The sequence below is a fragment of the Haemorhous mexicanus genome, chromosome 24 (assembly GCF_027477595.1).
Source record: "Haemorhous mexicanus isolate bHaeMex1 chromosome 24, bHaeMex1.pri, whole genome shotgun sequence".
Lineage (NCBI taxonomy): Eukaryota > Metazoa > Chordata > Aves > Passeriformes > Fringillidae > Haemorhous > Haemorhous mexicanus.
In genome coordinates this window covers 1,923,528-1,936,243 of record NC_082364.1, presented here as the reverse complement: position 1 = coordinate 1,936,243, position 12,716 = coordinate 1,923,528, and the positions used below count along the sequence as shown (strand labels likewise).

Genomic DNA, 12,716 nt, shown 5'->3' with positions numbered 1-12,716 from the left:
GGCAGCTCTGCTGGGATTTTTGATGGGAAGAGATCCTTTTCCCTGGATTTTAGACCCTCCAGATCCCTCACTGCCTGCTCCAATGAGAAAAAAACGGGTGTTTGTTAAGTGGGAAGGGTTTTTGGGGTGATTGATCTGAGTCAGTCATTTGGGGTCATGGATCTGAGAAGTTAGCCCCAAAATTAGGATTAGTCCCTCAATTAGCCCCCAGAATCTGCTCCATCCGTGGCAGCCGGGTCCTGGCAGAGCCGCTGAGCGCCGCCGTCTCCCGCAGGCTGCGGCTGCGGAGGAGGGACGCGAAATGCCAGAACATTTCTAATCATTAATGGCGGTTTTGAGCCTGTTCCAGGCTCTGCATTTTTCCTCCCTGGACCCCTTCATCTGGATGATGCTTTTTCAGGTGCTCCAGCACCTCCAAAATTTGAGTTCCAAGGAAACAACTCAGATTTTGGAAGGGGAGAATGGGAAGTGCAGCTGGCGAGACCTGCTGAGAACATCCCGCCGTCGTGGTTTGAGATGGTGGCATCGAGGTGTTAAAAAATCCTTTAAAAACAGGGAAAAAATCCTTAAAAGAAAAGGGAATTGGATGCTGGAATGATGCCCTGGGCGGGCAGTGTTGCCGGCTGCCGAAGCAGGAGCCGGCAGCCGGCGAGGCGGTGCTGGAGGGGGGGTCAAGGCGTAGCTGGTTGGCATCAGCCCCGGCACGGGGTCCCCGCCAGCTTTTTTTCCCCATCCCTCCTTCCTGTTTTTCCCGGGGGAGCCGCTGTCATGCCCCATGCCGTGGGCGAGCACCACATATGGCGATGGAAAACAGGAAAGAGGGGGTAAAAACGGGGTGAGCATGGATGGGGGGGGTTCAGTTCTCTCCAAAAATAGAGCAGCCGGCTTCGACGCAAACCCCACTTTTTGGGGGGGATTTTGAAACCACACTGTGTGGGAAAATATGTATTTCACAGGTAGATATAGGACTGGGGGGTCCTTGCGTGCCCCCCAGAATTCCATGGAGGTATCTCAGCTTATGGAGTGGGGTAGGAGAGGAGCAATGTCACATCATTCCTTCACGCTGGGATGTTGTGAAGTTTCTTCCATCCTCCAGGGATGCAGGGGCCTAAATATAGAGGCTAAAAATATCATCCCGTACTCAGCTCAGCCCCAAACCCAGGATTTTTCGGGGAGAAATCTCAGGTGATCGTCGTTAATAACAGCGGGGACCTCGTTAATAAAATTTCTCATTAAAACAGCACCGCAGGGGCAGGATGGGAGTGGAGCACCCACCCACGGGAAAAGGGCAGGAGCCAGGGGAGGACCAAGGGTTTTTTTTAGTTTTGGGGTTGGACAGTGGGAAATGGGGGATTTGGGGCAAGTGCTGCGGTTGCATCTCCGGAGAGGCGTCCCAGTTCATGAAGGTTATGGGAACATGCTCCCCTTTGGCTCCTCTCCACAAATTTTGGGGCAGAATCACAGTGATCCAGAGCTGTGCGTGCTGCCTGCCCCCCCTGGTGCTCCCTACTCCCCCTCCATGTCCTTGGCCTCTTTCAGGTCCTGGAGGAAAGAAGAAAATTTAGATGCTGTGGCACAAGGGTGGCTGGGACAGAGTGGGAGCAGGGAGCCAGTGTGGCTCTTGGCACCTGAATGGGGGGCAGCCTACCTTGGAAGGGGGCCAGGTGAGACGGTCATCCTCCAGCATGGCTCCCCATGCCACCGGGTCAATGGCCCTAGCTGGGGAAGGAGGGGGCTTGATGCCACATGCAATGGGCACCTGGTACCACAAGTGATGGGCACATGGGACAGGCACAACATCCTGGGTGATGGCACAAAGGGAAAGCCCGATAGCCATTGGTGGTGGACATTTGGGACAGGCACAAGGCCATGGGCAATGGGCACAAGGGCAGGTTTGATGCTCTGGTGACGGGCACACAGGAGAGCCCTGATGGTGTAGATGGTGGGCACGGGGGGCAGAACTGACACCCTGGGCAAGGGACATGTGGGGCAGGCCTGACGCCCTGGCGATGGGCAGACGGAGCAGGCTGGGCAGGCAACGCAGCGTGGGGCCGGGGACGGCAGTGTGGGGGTGGCTGCTGGGCAAGGCCACTCACCCTCTCTCTGCTCCAGCAGTGTTTGGAAGTACTGCGCTGCAAAGGCCACCACGTCGGTGGGCTGCTCCCGCAGCACCTCCCGCGCCAGCCCCTCCAGCAGGTTCCGGAAGCCGGCGGGCACCCTCATGCTGGTGTTGGAGGCGGCGATGGACATGGTCGCTTCTCCTGGACCCTCTGCAGCGGCACAGTCCGGGATTAACCACAGCCCACAGCGCCCGGTGCCACCGGGCAGCACCGGGACTCGAACCGACGGACCAACGTCTGAGCGGGCCAGAGCCGCCGCTAGGGGGAGGCACGCTCCCTGCCCGCCGCGCACGCGCGCGGCCGCCTCTCTCTGCGCGCGCGCGGCCCAGGCCTGGGCGGGGTGAGCGGGCGCGGGGGGGCCGCTGCTCCCGTCCCCCGGTGTGCCCCGGCTCCTCTTCCGCGGTGTGCCCCGGCTCCTCTTCCCCGGTGTGCCCCGGCTCCCCCCGCAACCTTTGGACCCGCGCTCCCGGCCTTTCCTCTCGGCCTCTCCCGTCAGAGCCGGACGGGGCCGCGCCGGCACCTCAGGCCGTGGTGCGGACGCCGTCGCTTGGCAACCGCCCCCTCCCCCCGCCGCCATGGGCGGTGCGTGCCCGGGCCACGCCCCCCCGCGCCGGGCCCTCCTGTGGGGCGGGCCGGGGCTACCGGGGGGCACCGGAGGGTACCGGGCGGTACCGGCCCAGACCGGGGAGTACCGCGGGGGCCTGGCGCCCTCGCAGTCCGTTGTGCCCCCAGGATGGCGGCGTGGGCGCTGCTGGCGCTGCTGGCTTTGGCTCCGGCGGCCGCAGGTAAAGGGCTGGGGAGGGTCACCCTCCGGCCCCCAGCCCCGCGGGCATCCTCTGCGTCCGGGGCCTGGAGCGATCCTCCCCTGAGACCCCTCGAGACCCACTTCGGGGCACTTGGCACGGCCAGACCCCTTGGCATGACAGCAGCCCGGCTCCGATGCCCAGGGAATTCCCTAAGCCCTCCCAAGCCTTAATTTGGTGCCCTTTGCACACTCCGAGCCTCGTATGTGTATTGGCACTTCCCCAGCCCCGCTTTTCGGGAGCCCCTCTTGGCACATCCTGTAAATCCTCCCAGCCCCACTTTGACACCCTTTGAACCGCCAGACCCTCTTTGATGACGTTGGCACTGCTCTGAGCCTCACTTTGGGGCTCTTGGTGCCCTCCCAGCCCCACGCTGGGGCCCTTGGCATCCCCTTTAGCCCACTTTGATGCCCTTGTTACCCTCCCCCCCACATCTTTCACACTCTTTGCACCCCCAAGCTCTGCTTCTATGCCCTCTGCACTCCCAGAGCCACAGTTTGACACCCTCTGCACACCCTGAGTCCCACTTTGACAAGCGTGGCATCTCCCCAAGCCTCAGTTCAATGCCCTTCGCACACCCTGAGTCCTACTTTGATGCCCTTCACACCCCCAGCCCCTCCTCAACGCCCTTGGCCCAGCTCTGCTGCCGTGGGATGATGCTTTACGTAAGGTGGGAGCCGCATGCGGCTCCTTGGTGGTGTCTCGTGGGCTCTCCTCCCTTCCCTCCTCCCTTCTTCTTCCCTTCCCTCCTCCCAGCTGCTTTTTATAGCTTCCACTCTTCCCTGGCGTCTCAGTTTTAGTTTTTTTTTTCTCCTCCGACTTGTTTTTTATATAACTCCCGGAGCCTTGTGGCATGAGGCAGCAGGACCAGCGATGCAGCTGACTCCTGAGGGGCCGAGGATGTTGTTCCTTTCCTTTCCTTCCTAAAACCCAGCCTAGGATGAGCTGCAGAGGAGATGAGGCTCTATGAGCTCTGGGGTCGCTGGGGAGATTTGGTCACTGGGGTTCTCTGCCCAGATCACCCCTCACATATTACTTCTGACCCCCTTTTCAAATAGGATTTTCTTTTCACACTGCAAAAATGGGGCTTTTGGGGGTGCCAGGGCTGAGCCTTCTCCTTCCATCCCCACTGAAGGTGCCTTTGCCAGTGCTGCACACCTGATGTTTTCCATCCCACCCCTTGACAAACCTTTTTCTAAGGGAAAAATACATCAGAACATTCATTAGCAAGGCTGGGCTGGGAGAGACACTCCCATGCTATTATTAGAGGAATTTTTTACCAAAATCTGTATCCAAATCCATGTAATACAAGATATAACATGGTCCCTATACTTTAGGAGGTGAATTCCCTCTTGTGGAATTTAAATTCTGCCTCTTCCCCGGCTCTGTGGTGATTTTAACCACCTTAAAGCTGAGCAGGAATGTGTAAATTAGGTGGGATCTCAAATAATCTGTATTTAAGAGGGGCTCTCAGAGGCCATGCTGAGGGTTTTTTTCTCTCAGAGCTGATGTTTGCATTGTTTGCTGATTCCAGGGGGAATGCTCAGCTTTGCCTCCTACTATGGTGACCACATGGTGCTGCAGCAGAAGCCATCAGGGGCTGTGGTGTGGGGCCATGGGGAGCTGGGGGCCATGGTGACCCTGACTCTCTCAGGTGACAGTGGCCTCGTCATCATGGAGAAAACAGCCCAGGTTAAAGGTCAGTCCCAGACTTTCACTGATGGTTTTGGTGGCCAAAGAACTTGTCTGAGCCCAAATCAGAGCCAATGGTGGGATGGGTGAGATAGGGTTTGGCACCACCCTTGTGTTTGTCACACTGCTGCCCTGGGGCTGCAGAGGTGCTGGTGACATCTCCAGCTCATGCTTTTCTCTCTCCAGGGGACCTGGGGGGCTCAGCCATGCCCCTCCCCAGCAGTGCCAACCTTTGCTCACTTTGGTTGCCAGCAGTGGATCCCGTGGGCGCCCAGCAGAAGCCGAGCTGCTGCTGGAGTGGGTGGCACTGCACAGGCTGAGCCGAGCAGTGAGGCTGTGGAGGGGACAAGGGGAATTTAGCTTCTCTCCCTGTCTAAACCAGGTCTGAGGAACCTCCAGAGCACTTCCAGGTTCTCTTTAGATCTGTGCCCCCTTGGGGAATCCTCTTGGATCTCTAAGCCGCAAAGGATGTTGCCTTTGCAAGCAGAAACTTCCTGGAGCTGGGAGGGCTCAGGAGCACCTCAAATCCCAACTACATCCCTGTCTGAAGAGTTGGGAGGGAGCTCATCACCTTTGGAGGGTAAAAGTGCTGCAGGGCACCTCCATAAGATGAAGAGCCTGGAGGTGTCTTGTGGGAAAGCAGCAATCCAGGAGATCTGCAGGATCCAGCCAGAAAATCCATGCTAAGCTCCAGCAGAATATCTTTATGCTTTGATTTGGCGCCTCTAAAATTAGCTGGAGACATCTCAGTGTCACACACACCAAGCTGCTCCTGTAATCCCAGTTCCTCCCAGCAGCTTCTGCTCTGACACACATTTGTTTTCCAGGTTTTCTTTTTTAACCCCTAAATTCCTGCAGGAGGAAGGTCCCTCTGATGCCAGAGGGCTTCTGAAATCCATTTCCCCAACCTGTCTCTCTGGTGGAGAAGCTTTTCCCTGTTGCCTGTCCTTCACCACTGGTTGATGGCTGCTCATCCAACATTCTGGTGAAGGTCTTGAGGCCATCATAAGGGTCCTGGAAGATAAGCACCATGCTCTTCCTCCAGGACCTTCTGGGACTTGGACAGTTGTCCTGGAGCCAATGGATCAGGGCGGTCCCTATGCACTGACAGCTGAGCAGGGTTTGGAGAACGTGACACTGCGGGACATCTACTTTGGAGATGTGTGGCTTTGCAGTGGGCAGAGCAACATGGCAATGACAGTCCTGCAGGTAAGGCCCCACCACACAGATCAGGCAGGACCAGGTAGGGATCAGGCAGGGAATTGCCTTGCATGCTCCTGGCCTTTCTTCAGGTGGCCAATGCCAGCCAGGAGCTCGCCGCCGCCGCTCGCTATCCCTACGTCCGTATCTTTGCTGCGGCGCCTGCCCACTCCAGTGTGGAGCTGGAGGACCTGGAGCAGATTGATTTGCCGTGGTCCATTCCAACAGCTGGTGAGTGCAATGGGCCTCCAAAAGAGAGTTTGGAAATGGTTTTTTTCCCGTTGTTTCCCTTTGCAGCCTGCTGTTTCTTGAGCAGAAAACCTGGGCCATGGGAATTTCACCTACTTCTCGGCCGTGTGCTGGCTGTTGGGGCGCTCCCTGTATGATGCTCTGGGGTCCCCCATCGGGCTGGTGGAGGTGGCCTGGGGGGGGACCCCCATCGAGGCCTGGTCCTCCCGCCGGGTTCTGAAGGCATGTGGGCTCCCAGAGGACACAGGGAGGTGAGATAAGGTGCTGTGGAAACACCTCCTGCCCTGTACCATGCTGCTTTTGGGGAGTATGCTCATCCCTTCCCACTCCACCTCCTCTCCCCGAGCCTCACAGCCCCCTCTATGCATCATTATACCCCCTCTGGATAAAAACCCCTCCCATGCCAAGAGCATAAGCACTCATATCTGGGTGGGTAAAGGGAGAAGAGAGGGACCCCAGATCTCCCTTTGCCTTGGTGCTTGCTTTAACCTAAAGGCTGCCTTGTGCTTTGCACCCCCCTTAAACCTAGCTTTGTCTTCCAGCACCTCCCCACATCAGCATCTCTCTGGCCCACAAACACCCTCCGTGCTCTGGAATGCCATGGTCCACCCACTGCTCAACATGACCCTACGGGGTGTCGCTTGGTACCAGGGTGAGCCCCCATTTCTATCCCCTGGGGTGGAGCAGCCCCCGCTGTCTCTCACCAGCCCTTCTTTCCGGAGGACAGGTGAGGCCAATGCCTTCCTGAACACTGACCAGTACAACTGCACCTTCCCTGCACTCATTGCTGACTGGCGCTGGGCGTTCCACACCGGATCAGCCAGACAGACGGAGACACTTCTCCCCTTTGGCTTTGTGCAGGTGTCAGGGGGTGAGAGGGGTGACATCCCTCATTGTCCTTGGGGGATGCTCAGGGAGAGGATGCTGTAAACGCATACGCATCCTGCCAAGTGCTGAAAATCCCTGGCAGGGACCATAGTGGCCAGTTTGGGGATCTGAGCCACTGCCCCATTTCCCTTGTGCCTCACAGCTGTCCACATTCCGCCGTGGGAGTGCAGACGACAGCTTCGCCCGGCTCCGCTGGCACCAGACAGCCGACCTGGGGGTTGTTCCCAATGCCAGGATGCCCAGCACTTTCATGGCTGTAGCCATGGATCTGGGTGATGAGCACTCTCCCTATGGCAGGTGAGTCCTGGGCTAGGGTGAGGGTGTAGGGATGGAATTTTTGGGTTTCAGCTTCATCTTCCTCCTCTTCCTGGGCAGTATCCACCCCCGGGACAAGCAGAATGTCGCTCACCGACTGCTGTTGGGTGCCATGGCTGTGGCCTATGGGGACAAGGGCCTCGTGTTCCAAGGACCATTTCCCACGCGGGCTGTCCTGGAGGTGACCAGGGGGCTGCTGAATGTCACCTACAGCCAGGAGCTCATCTGGCGTCAGAAGGATGCACAGGCATTTGAGGTGAGGAGTGGGATATCCTCTCCAAAGAGCTGCAAAAGGGAAGGCACTGATGGGGGTTTCTCCCCTCCCCAGGTGTGCTGCTCCAGCCAGGCCTCCCCATGCCAGTGGCTGCTGGCACCAGTGGTGGCAGTGGGGTCCCGCACGGTGACACTGGCCCTGAGTGGCTGCAGGACGCTGGTGCTAGGCCTGCGCTATGCCTGGGCTGAGTGGCCCTGTGAGTACCAGGCCTGCCCCCTCTACAACTCCCAGGGGCTGCCTGCACCCCCCTTCCTGCTGGACACCCTCCCTGCAGGGAACACTGCTGAAGGGAGGGAGCTGCTGCTCCTCCCCGGCTCCGGGTTCCCCCTAAATTAGGAAGATGAGTGAGCTCAGACCTCTGGCAAAGCATTCATGGCTCCTGGCACTGTCCCTTCCCAAGCCAGGGAATCAGAGATTTCATTACTACCTTATTAATTAAACAAGTTTTCAGCTCCTCTGTGCACTAAGCCAAGGCTACAGGGTGGGGGGAAGGGGGAAAAGCCAATTTACAATTAAATATATGAAAAATTATGTAAGGAGAAGCAGCAGGACACACCAATGGGAGCTGAACCCCTCACTGCTGCTCCCTTGCCTATGGAGCTGGTCCTGGCCCCCCAGACACCCCATTTCTCTGGGCACAGACCGCTGATCCCCAGGGTAGGGTGCTCACAGGATCCAGGGATCAGCTTCCAGCTGCAGGGTGGAGAGGAGGAGAGAGGAGCTCTGCCAAAAAAACATGGCCAAACACTAACACTGGGCTGGGACAGGGAGCTGTGGAGGGCTGTGAGTGTCTTCCACCTCCCTCTCTTAATAGAAAGTTAATAAACCAACTCATTTTATTCCTGGATCTCTCATTTTATTCCTGGATCTTTTTTTTCCTTCAGATGAGCATTCCTAATCCTCCATGCCCCACTTCTTGCCAGAAGAGCATGGAAATTTGTGTGGAACAGGCACAGCGTGGCACCCAGCACTTAGAATAAGAGACCCAAGAGGTTCTGCACAAAATATTGATTGTTTAACCCTTTTTTGCTGGACAAATGTACATAAGTAGAGAAAGGCCAGGTGCAGGAAGCACATGTGGGTTCAGCCTGGCTGCTGCAGTAGACCTGTGTCAGAAAAGTGGATCCTGGGATCACAGGATTCCTGCCTGCTGCCTCCTTCTGGGTCAGGCAGAGCCGAGTGAGTCCCGTGAGGCTTTTCCCATCGTTTCCACTCCAGGCTTTGGTTCTAGACAAGGGGGGAAGAGCAGGCAGTTAATTATCTGGGCAATGGCAGACCGGGATCTGGGCTTTTTCCAGCACCAAGTAACTGGCCCAGGAGCCAGCTGTGCTAGTCCTGGGTTGCCATAGTAACGAGGTTGCAGAATCCAGCTCAGTCTGTGGATTTTTTTTAACCACAATTCAGACTGTGTGTTCAGGGCCAGGAATGAAACTCAGGCCTCTCAGCTCCTTCCTTACCTGTGGGGCTGGGCTGTCTCACACAGCCTGCAAACCACTTGCCATGGGTGCCGGGGGTCCCTGTGAGACCCCAGAGGAGGCATCCAGCTCCCCAAAACCCAAAGCACATGGGAGAGGGAGCAGTGCAGGTCCTAGGAATGTGATGTTATCTTGGAAACCATCTCCATCTCCACACACAGCACCACTGTGCCCACCAGTGCCATACGAATGGGAGAAGGGGGTGGGCATGGCCTCCTTGGCATCAGCCCCCCAAGAATTAAAACTCCCAACCCCACTCCCAGCAGGATGAGCTGCCAAAAACAGGGACCCTCCCAGCCCTGCAGTTTGCCCAGAGCTTGGATTTAAGCAGCAATCTCTTGGCTTGCTGTTCCTATAGCAACCCCTGCCCACACCTTGGATCGCAGTAGCATCACACTCTGCATGCCAGAACCCCTTTCAGGATTTGTCAGCCCTCACAGTGACCCCAGCTATGCCCCAAACCCCTTAAGGTCTTGGCAAAGGATTTAGGGTGGTCCAGCCACATTTCGAGGGTGGGATCTTGTGTGGGAGCCAAGAGAAGAGGGAAGAATTTGTCTCTACCCAAAAAGCCTACCTAGGGCTGCACCATTGGAGAGTGCTGTGCTGCCTTCGGCCTCAGGGGTGCAAGCTTGGTGTTTGGGCTTGGTGGTCTCCAGCCCAGCCAGCAGCGTCATGAAGTCGATGACAGTATCGATGTCCTCCTTGTTGGCAGTGGCTTCCCTCAGGGCGCTGACGGCGTTGAGGCGGCTGAAGGAGGTCAGCTCGGAGATGTTGGCACGGAGGAAGAGAAGGATGACGTTGAGGTCGTTGAGGGGGCAGGTGAGCATCCTGCGACTGAGCAGGTCGAAGGCAGGCAGCATCTCATAGACAGAGAGCAGCCCCTTGTCCCACTGGCACAGCTGCAGGGCGTTGTAGATGACAACAGGGATGAGGAGGACATAGACACTGCCAACTGAGAGGCTGATGAGCTGGAACACGGAGAAGAAGACCAACTTGCAAGGGATGAGTGACGGGATGTGTGGCTCTGCCTCGAGCAACCCTGTTTTGATGGAGCAGCTGAACTCATCCTGGAAGAAGATGTTAAGGTGGAGAAAGACCAGGTAGAGGCAGGTGGCAGCCAAGAAGAGGAGCAGCAGCAGGTTCCTCAGGATGTAGATGAACACAAGGGCGTGGGCGTGCTGCTTGCAGGTCAGGTACCGCTCCAGCAATGGGAACTCAAAATACCTCTCCCGGCGGGCCCTGGGGGTGGAGGGACACAGGGGGAGTGAGAGCCACCCCCCATTTCACCCTGGTCCATCCTGGGTGCAGCCACACCACCACATGGAAGGACTCCAAGGGCCACGGTGACCTGGCCTGGCCTCACCTCTCATACTCCTCCCAGAATTGCTCCGGCTCGGCACTGGCCTGCTGGACCTTCTTCATGTGCTGCACCAGGCGCACGGAGCGGTTGTAGGATTTATCCAGCTCGTCAATGATGAAGAGGAGGTCGCAGTGCAGGGCAGGGGCAGCAGCATAGCGCCACAGCAGGTACGGCAGGTACATCAGCACCGCCACCACCAGCAGTGAGTAGGGGAAGACCTGGGCAAAGAACACAAAAGGTCGTTGAGGATATGGAGTCGCTCTTGCTGTGGACATCCAGGGTGTCCACAGCAGGGGCACCCATCTTTGATCCTACCTTGAGAGCCCAGAGGGACTTGGTGATGGCACGTCCCTCGGCGTCAAAGCCATGGTGTATGAGGGAGTCCCAGCAAGCCGTGTCGGTGTAGGCGGACTGCTTCCCCGTGAAGTTGGTAGGAGAGAAGCAGCTGATCTGGGAGCCTGGGGTGAGGAGGAGGAGAGCAAATCTCAGCCATGGAGGGTGGAGGAGCACTCCAAAGCCACGAGCAAATGCCTTACAGGAAAGTAATTACATCTCAGGCATTGCTTTGAATCAAAAAAAGCCTTTTTCATGGTCATTTTGGAGCTGCTGCGTTTCTAGCCAGGACTTTTCCATCTCTTCCCAAACACAAACCCTTTGTGTGTAGCAGTGTGTACACAGTGTAGGGAATTATAGACTAACCAGCCAGAAACTGGAGTAAAACCAAGTCCTCAGGGAGAGCAGTTAGATCTTGTCCAAGGCCAGATTTAGCCTGAGGTCATAATGCCTCTCTCCATGCTGCTGGCACCCTTCTCCTCCTCTTCCTCCTCCTTGGAAACAAGCCCATGGCACCCAAAGGTGCTGGGCGCAAGCACCTGAGGCTGGGCATTGCCTCAGTGCTGCTCCTGGGGTTAGCTCAGCTGTTCCCACTCTCTCCCAGTGAATTATGATCCATTAAAAACAATCAATAAATGCCCATGAGGCAGAACAGCTCCTAAAACTGGACTTCCAGGCTGTTCCTCTTTGGATTATAACACCATCAAGAATACAAAGGGTTTGCCACAACAACCAAACCACCACTGGTGATTGCCCACGACCTGAAGAACACACTGGAAAAGCCACAACTCACCAGCAGAGAACTCCCGGGCAAAAGCCAGCGAGACGAGGAAGAGGGGTAGCCCCACGGTGACAAACTTCAACAGGCGGTCGCTCGGCAGCTCCAGCCGCAAGCCCTTGGCTCGGGAACTGCTGGGATCCGGGAGCAGAGCATCAGAGAGCATGTACTCAGCAGCCGTGTGAGAGAGGGACATTTTGAAGTGAGGAAGAGACTGATGAGGGCTGCCTGAGGTGTGGCTGGCTCGAGGAGCGACTTTGCTGGGCTGAGGAGTCCCTGCCGGGCTGAGGAGTCCCTGCCGAGAGCCTGCAGAGCGCTGTGTCCGGCAGCTGCAAACGACAGCTCAGGCATGGCATTAAATCACCTCGTAATTACAGGGGAAGCCTTTTCACAAACAGAAATAGAAAAACCCACCCCAGCAGCCGCAACAGCGAGTGGGGAAGGCAGCAGGCTGGGAAAGCAGCTTTCCTCCCTGACAGCATTCCTGCAGGGCAGCGTTCCTGCCTGGCCGCAGCCGCTCCTGGCTCCCCGTGGTTTTACATCCCTCTCTCATCAGCCAACAGATTTCTGGCGCTGTGGCCCGAGGGCATGGGGGTCCCCAGCTATTTTCAGCAGGTAGCCAGGGGACTGGGCCCTCCCACAGCAAGAAGCCACAGCCAGATACACAGTGGCCCTGGGGGGTATAAAAAGCCCTTTCCAGCACCCAAACCAGCCAGAGGGGCCAGAGAACATCCTGCTGCCCAGCCCCAGGCTCCTCAGACAGGTCAGGAGACACCAAATGAAGTAACCTTAAGGCAGAACATCAGCTGCAATTCCCCAAATCATCAATCCTTCTTCTTGCCTCCCTCTCAGGGCACAGGGGGAAGAATCTGGCTCCAAGGAAAGCTCCCAAGGGCAGGGGACCCCAATAAGGGGTTCTAAAAATAAGGAATAGGGTAACTGAAGGAGCAGTTACAGAACAGTTTCCCAGCACCACAGTGCTGAGAAACCCACACCAATGCTGCTGGCAGCACAGAGCAGGGGCAGTCTCAGAGCTGCTCAGCCCAGCCAAGCCAAGGAACTCCCTGTGCAGTCTCAGCACAGCAAAAAAATACCAGAGTCACTGCCAAATTGCACTTTCGATGGATTTTCCAGTGAAGGGACTCTCCAAATCTGAGCTAAACAACTCTGGAGAGACAAGTGACAGTTCCACAATCTGGAAGGGGCTGCAACCAGGTCTGCTCAAACCT

At 57.0% G+C, this 12,716-nt stretch overlaps 3 protein-coding genes across 3 annotated transcripts; 1 reads left to right on the top strand and 2 right to left on the bottom strand.

Moving 5' to 3' along the window:
• Window positions 1-924: 924 nt before the first annotated feature.
• On the bottom strand, window positions 925-2,448 carry SPA17 (sperm autoantigenic protein 17). The gene is made up of 3 exons (XM_059867043.1): window positions 2,097-2,448; window positions 1,649-1,719; window positions 925-1,542 (listed from the first exon to the last, which is right to left on the bottom strand). Exons 1-3 carry the CDS (start codon window positions 2,248-2,250, stop codon window positions 1,507-1,509), a joined length of 261 nt encoding a protein of 86 aa, XP_059723026.1. The 5' UTR covers window positions 2,251-2,448; the 3' UTR covers window positions 925-1,506.
• A 268-nt stretch (window positions 2,449-2,716) lies between these two features.
• On the top strand, window positions 2,717-8,388 carry SIAE (sialic acid acetylesterase). Its single transcript, XM_059867036.1, has 10 exons — window positions 2,717-2,905; window positions 4,458-4,622; window positions 5,661-5,824; window positions 5,908-6,046; window positions 6,132-6,315; window positions 6,607-6,716; window positions 6,792-6,925; window positions 7,095-7,249; window positions 7,328-7,523; window positions 7,596-8,388. The coding sequence occupies exons 1-10, from the start codon at window positions 2,854-2,856 to the stop codon at window positions 7,875-7,877; spliced, it is 1,581 nt and encodes a 526-aa protein (XP_059723019.1). The 5' UTR covers window positions 2,717-2,853; the 3' UTR covers window positions 7,878-8,388.
• On the bottom strand, window positions 8,382-12,627 carry PANX3 (pannexin 3). The gene is made up of 5 exons (XM_059867039.1): window positions 11,503-12,627; window positions 10,692-10,834; window positions 10,380-10,594; window positions 9,591-10,255; window positions 8,382-8,768 (listed from the first exon to the last, which is right to left on the bottom strand). Exons 1-5 carry the CDS (start codon window positions 11,681-11,683, stop codon window positions 8,707-8,709), a joined length of 1,266 nt encoding a protein of 421 aa, XP_059723022.1. The 5' UTR covers window positions 11,684-12,627; the 3' UTR covers window positions 8,382-8,706.
• Window positions 12,628-12,716: the final 89 nt, after the last annotated feature.

What these genes read in the sequence shown, in the direction of transcription:
- SPA17 (XM_059867043.1), bottom strand. Translation starts at nt 2,250, where the DNA reads ATGTCCATCGCCGCCTCCAACACCAGCATGAGGGTGCCCGCCGGCTTC. An exon ending in ACTGCTGGAGCAGAGAGAGG is followed by an intron (nt 1,720 to 2,096) that starts GTGAGTGGCCTT and finishes CTCCTTCCCCAG; the next exon opens with CTAGGGCCATTGACCCGGTG. An exon ending in TCACCTGGCCCCCTTCCAAG is followed by an intron (nt 1,543 to 1,648) that starts GTAGGCTGCCCC and finishes TCTTTCCTCCAG; the next exon opens with GACCTGAAAGAGGCCAAGGA.
- PANX3 (XM_059867039.1), bottom strand. Translation starts at nt 11,683, where the DNA reads ATGTCCCTCTCTCACACGGCTGCTGAGTACATGCTCTCTGATGCTCTG. An exon ending in AGTCCCTCTGGGCTCTCAAG is followed by an intron (nt 10,595 to 10,691) that starts GTAGGATCAAAG and finishes TTCTTTGCCCAG; the next exon opens with GTCTTCCCCTACTCACTGCT. An exon ending in CTCCAATGGTGCAGCCCTAG is followed by an intron (nt 8,769 to 9,590) that starts GTAGGCTTTTTG and finishes CCCCTTGTCTAG; the next exon opens with AACCAAAGCCTGGAGTGGAA.
- SIAE (XM_059867036.1), top strand. Translation starts at nt 2,854, where the DNA reads ATGGCGGCGTGGGCGCTGCTGGCGCTGCTGGCTTTGGCTCCGGCGGCC. An exon ending in GAGCACTCTCCCTATGGCAG is followed by an intron (nt 7,250 to 7,327) that starts GTGAGTCCTGGG and finishes CTTCCTGGGCAG; the next exon opens with TATCCACCCCCGGGACAAGC. An exon ending in AGGATGCACAGGCATTTGAG is followed by an intron (nt 7,524 to 7,595) that starts GTGAGGAGTGGG and finishes TCCCCTCCCCAG; the next exon opens with GTGTGCTGCTCCAGCCAGGC.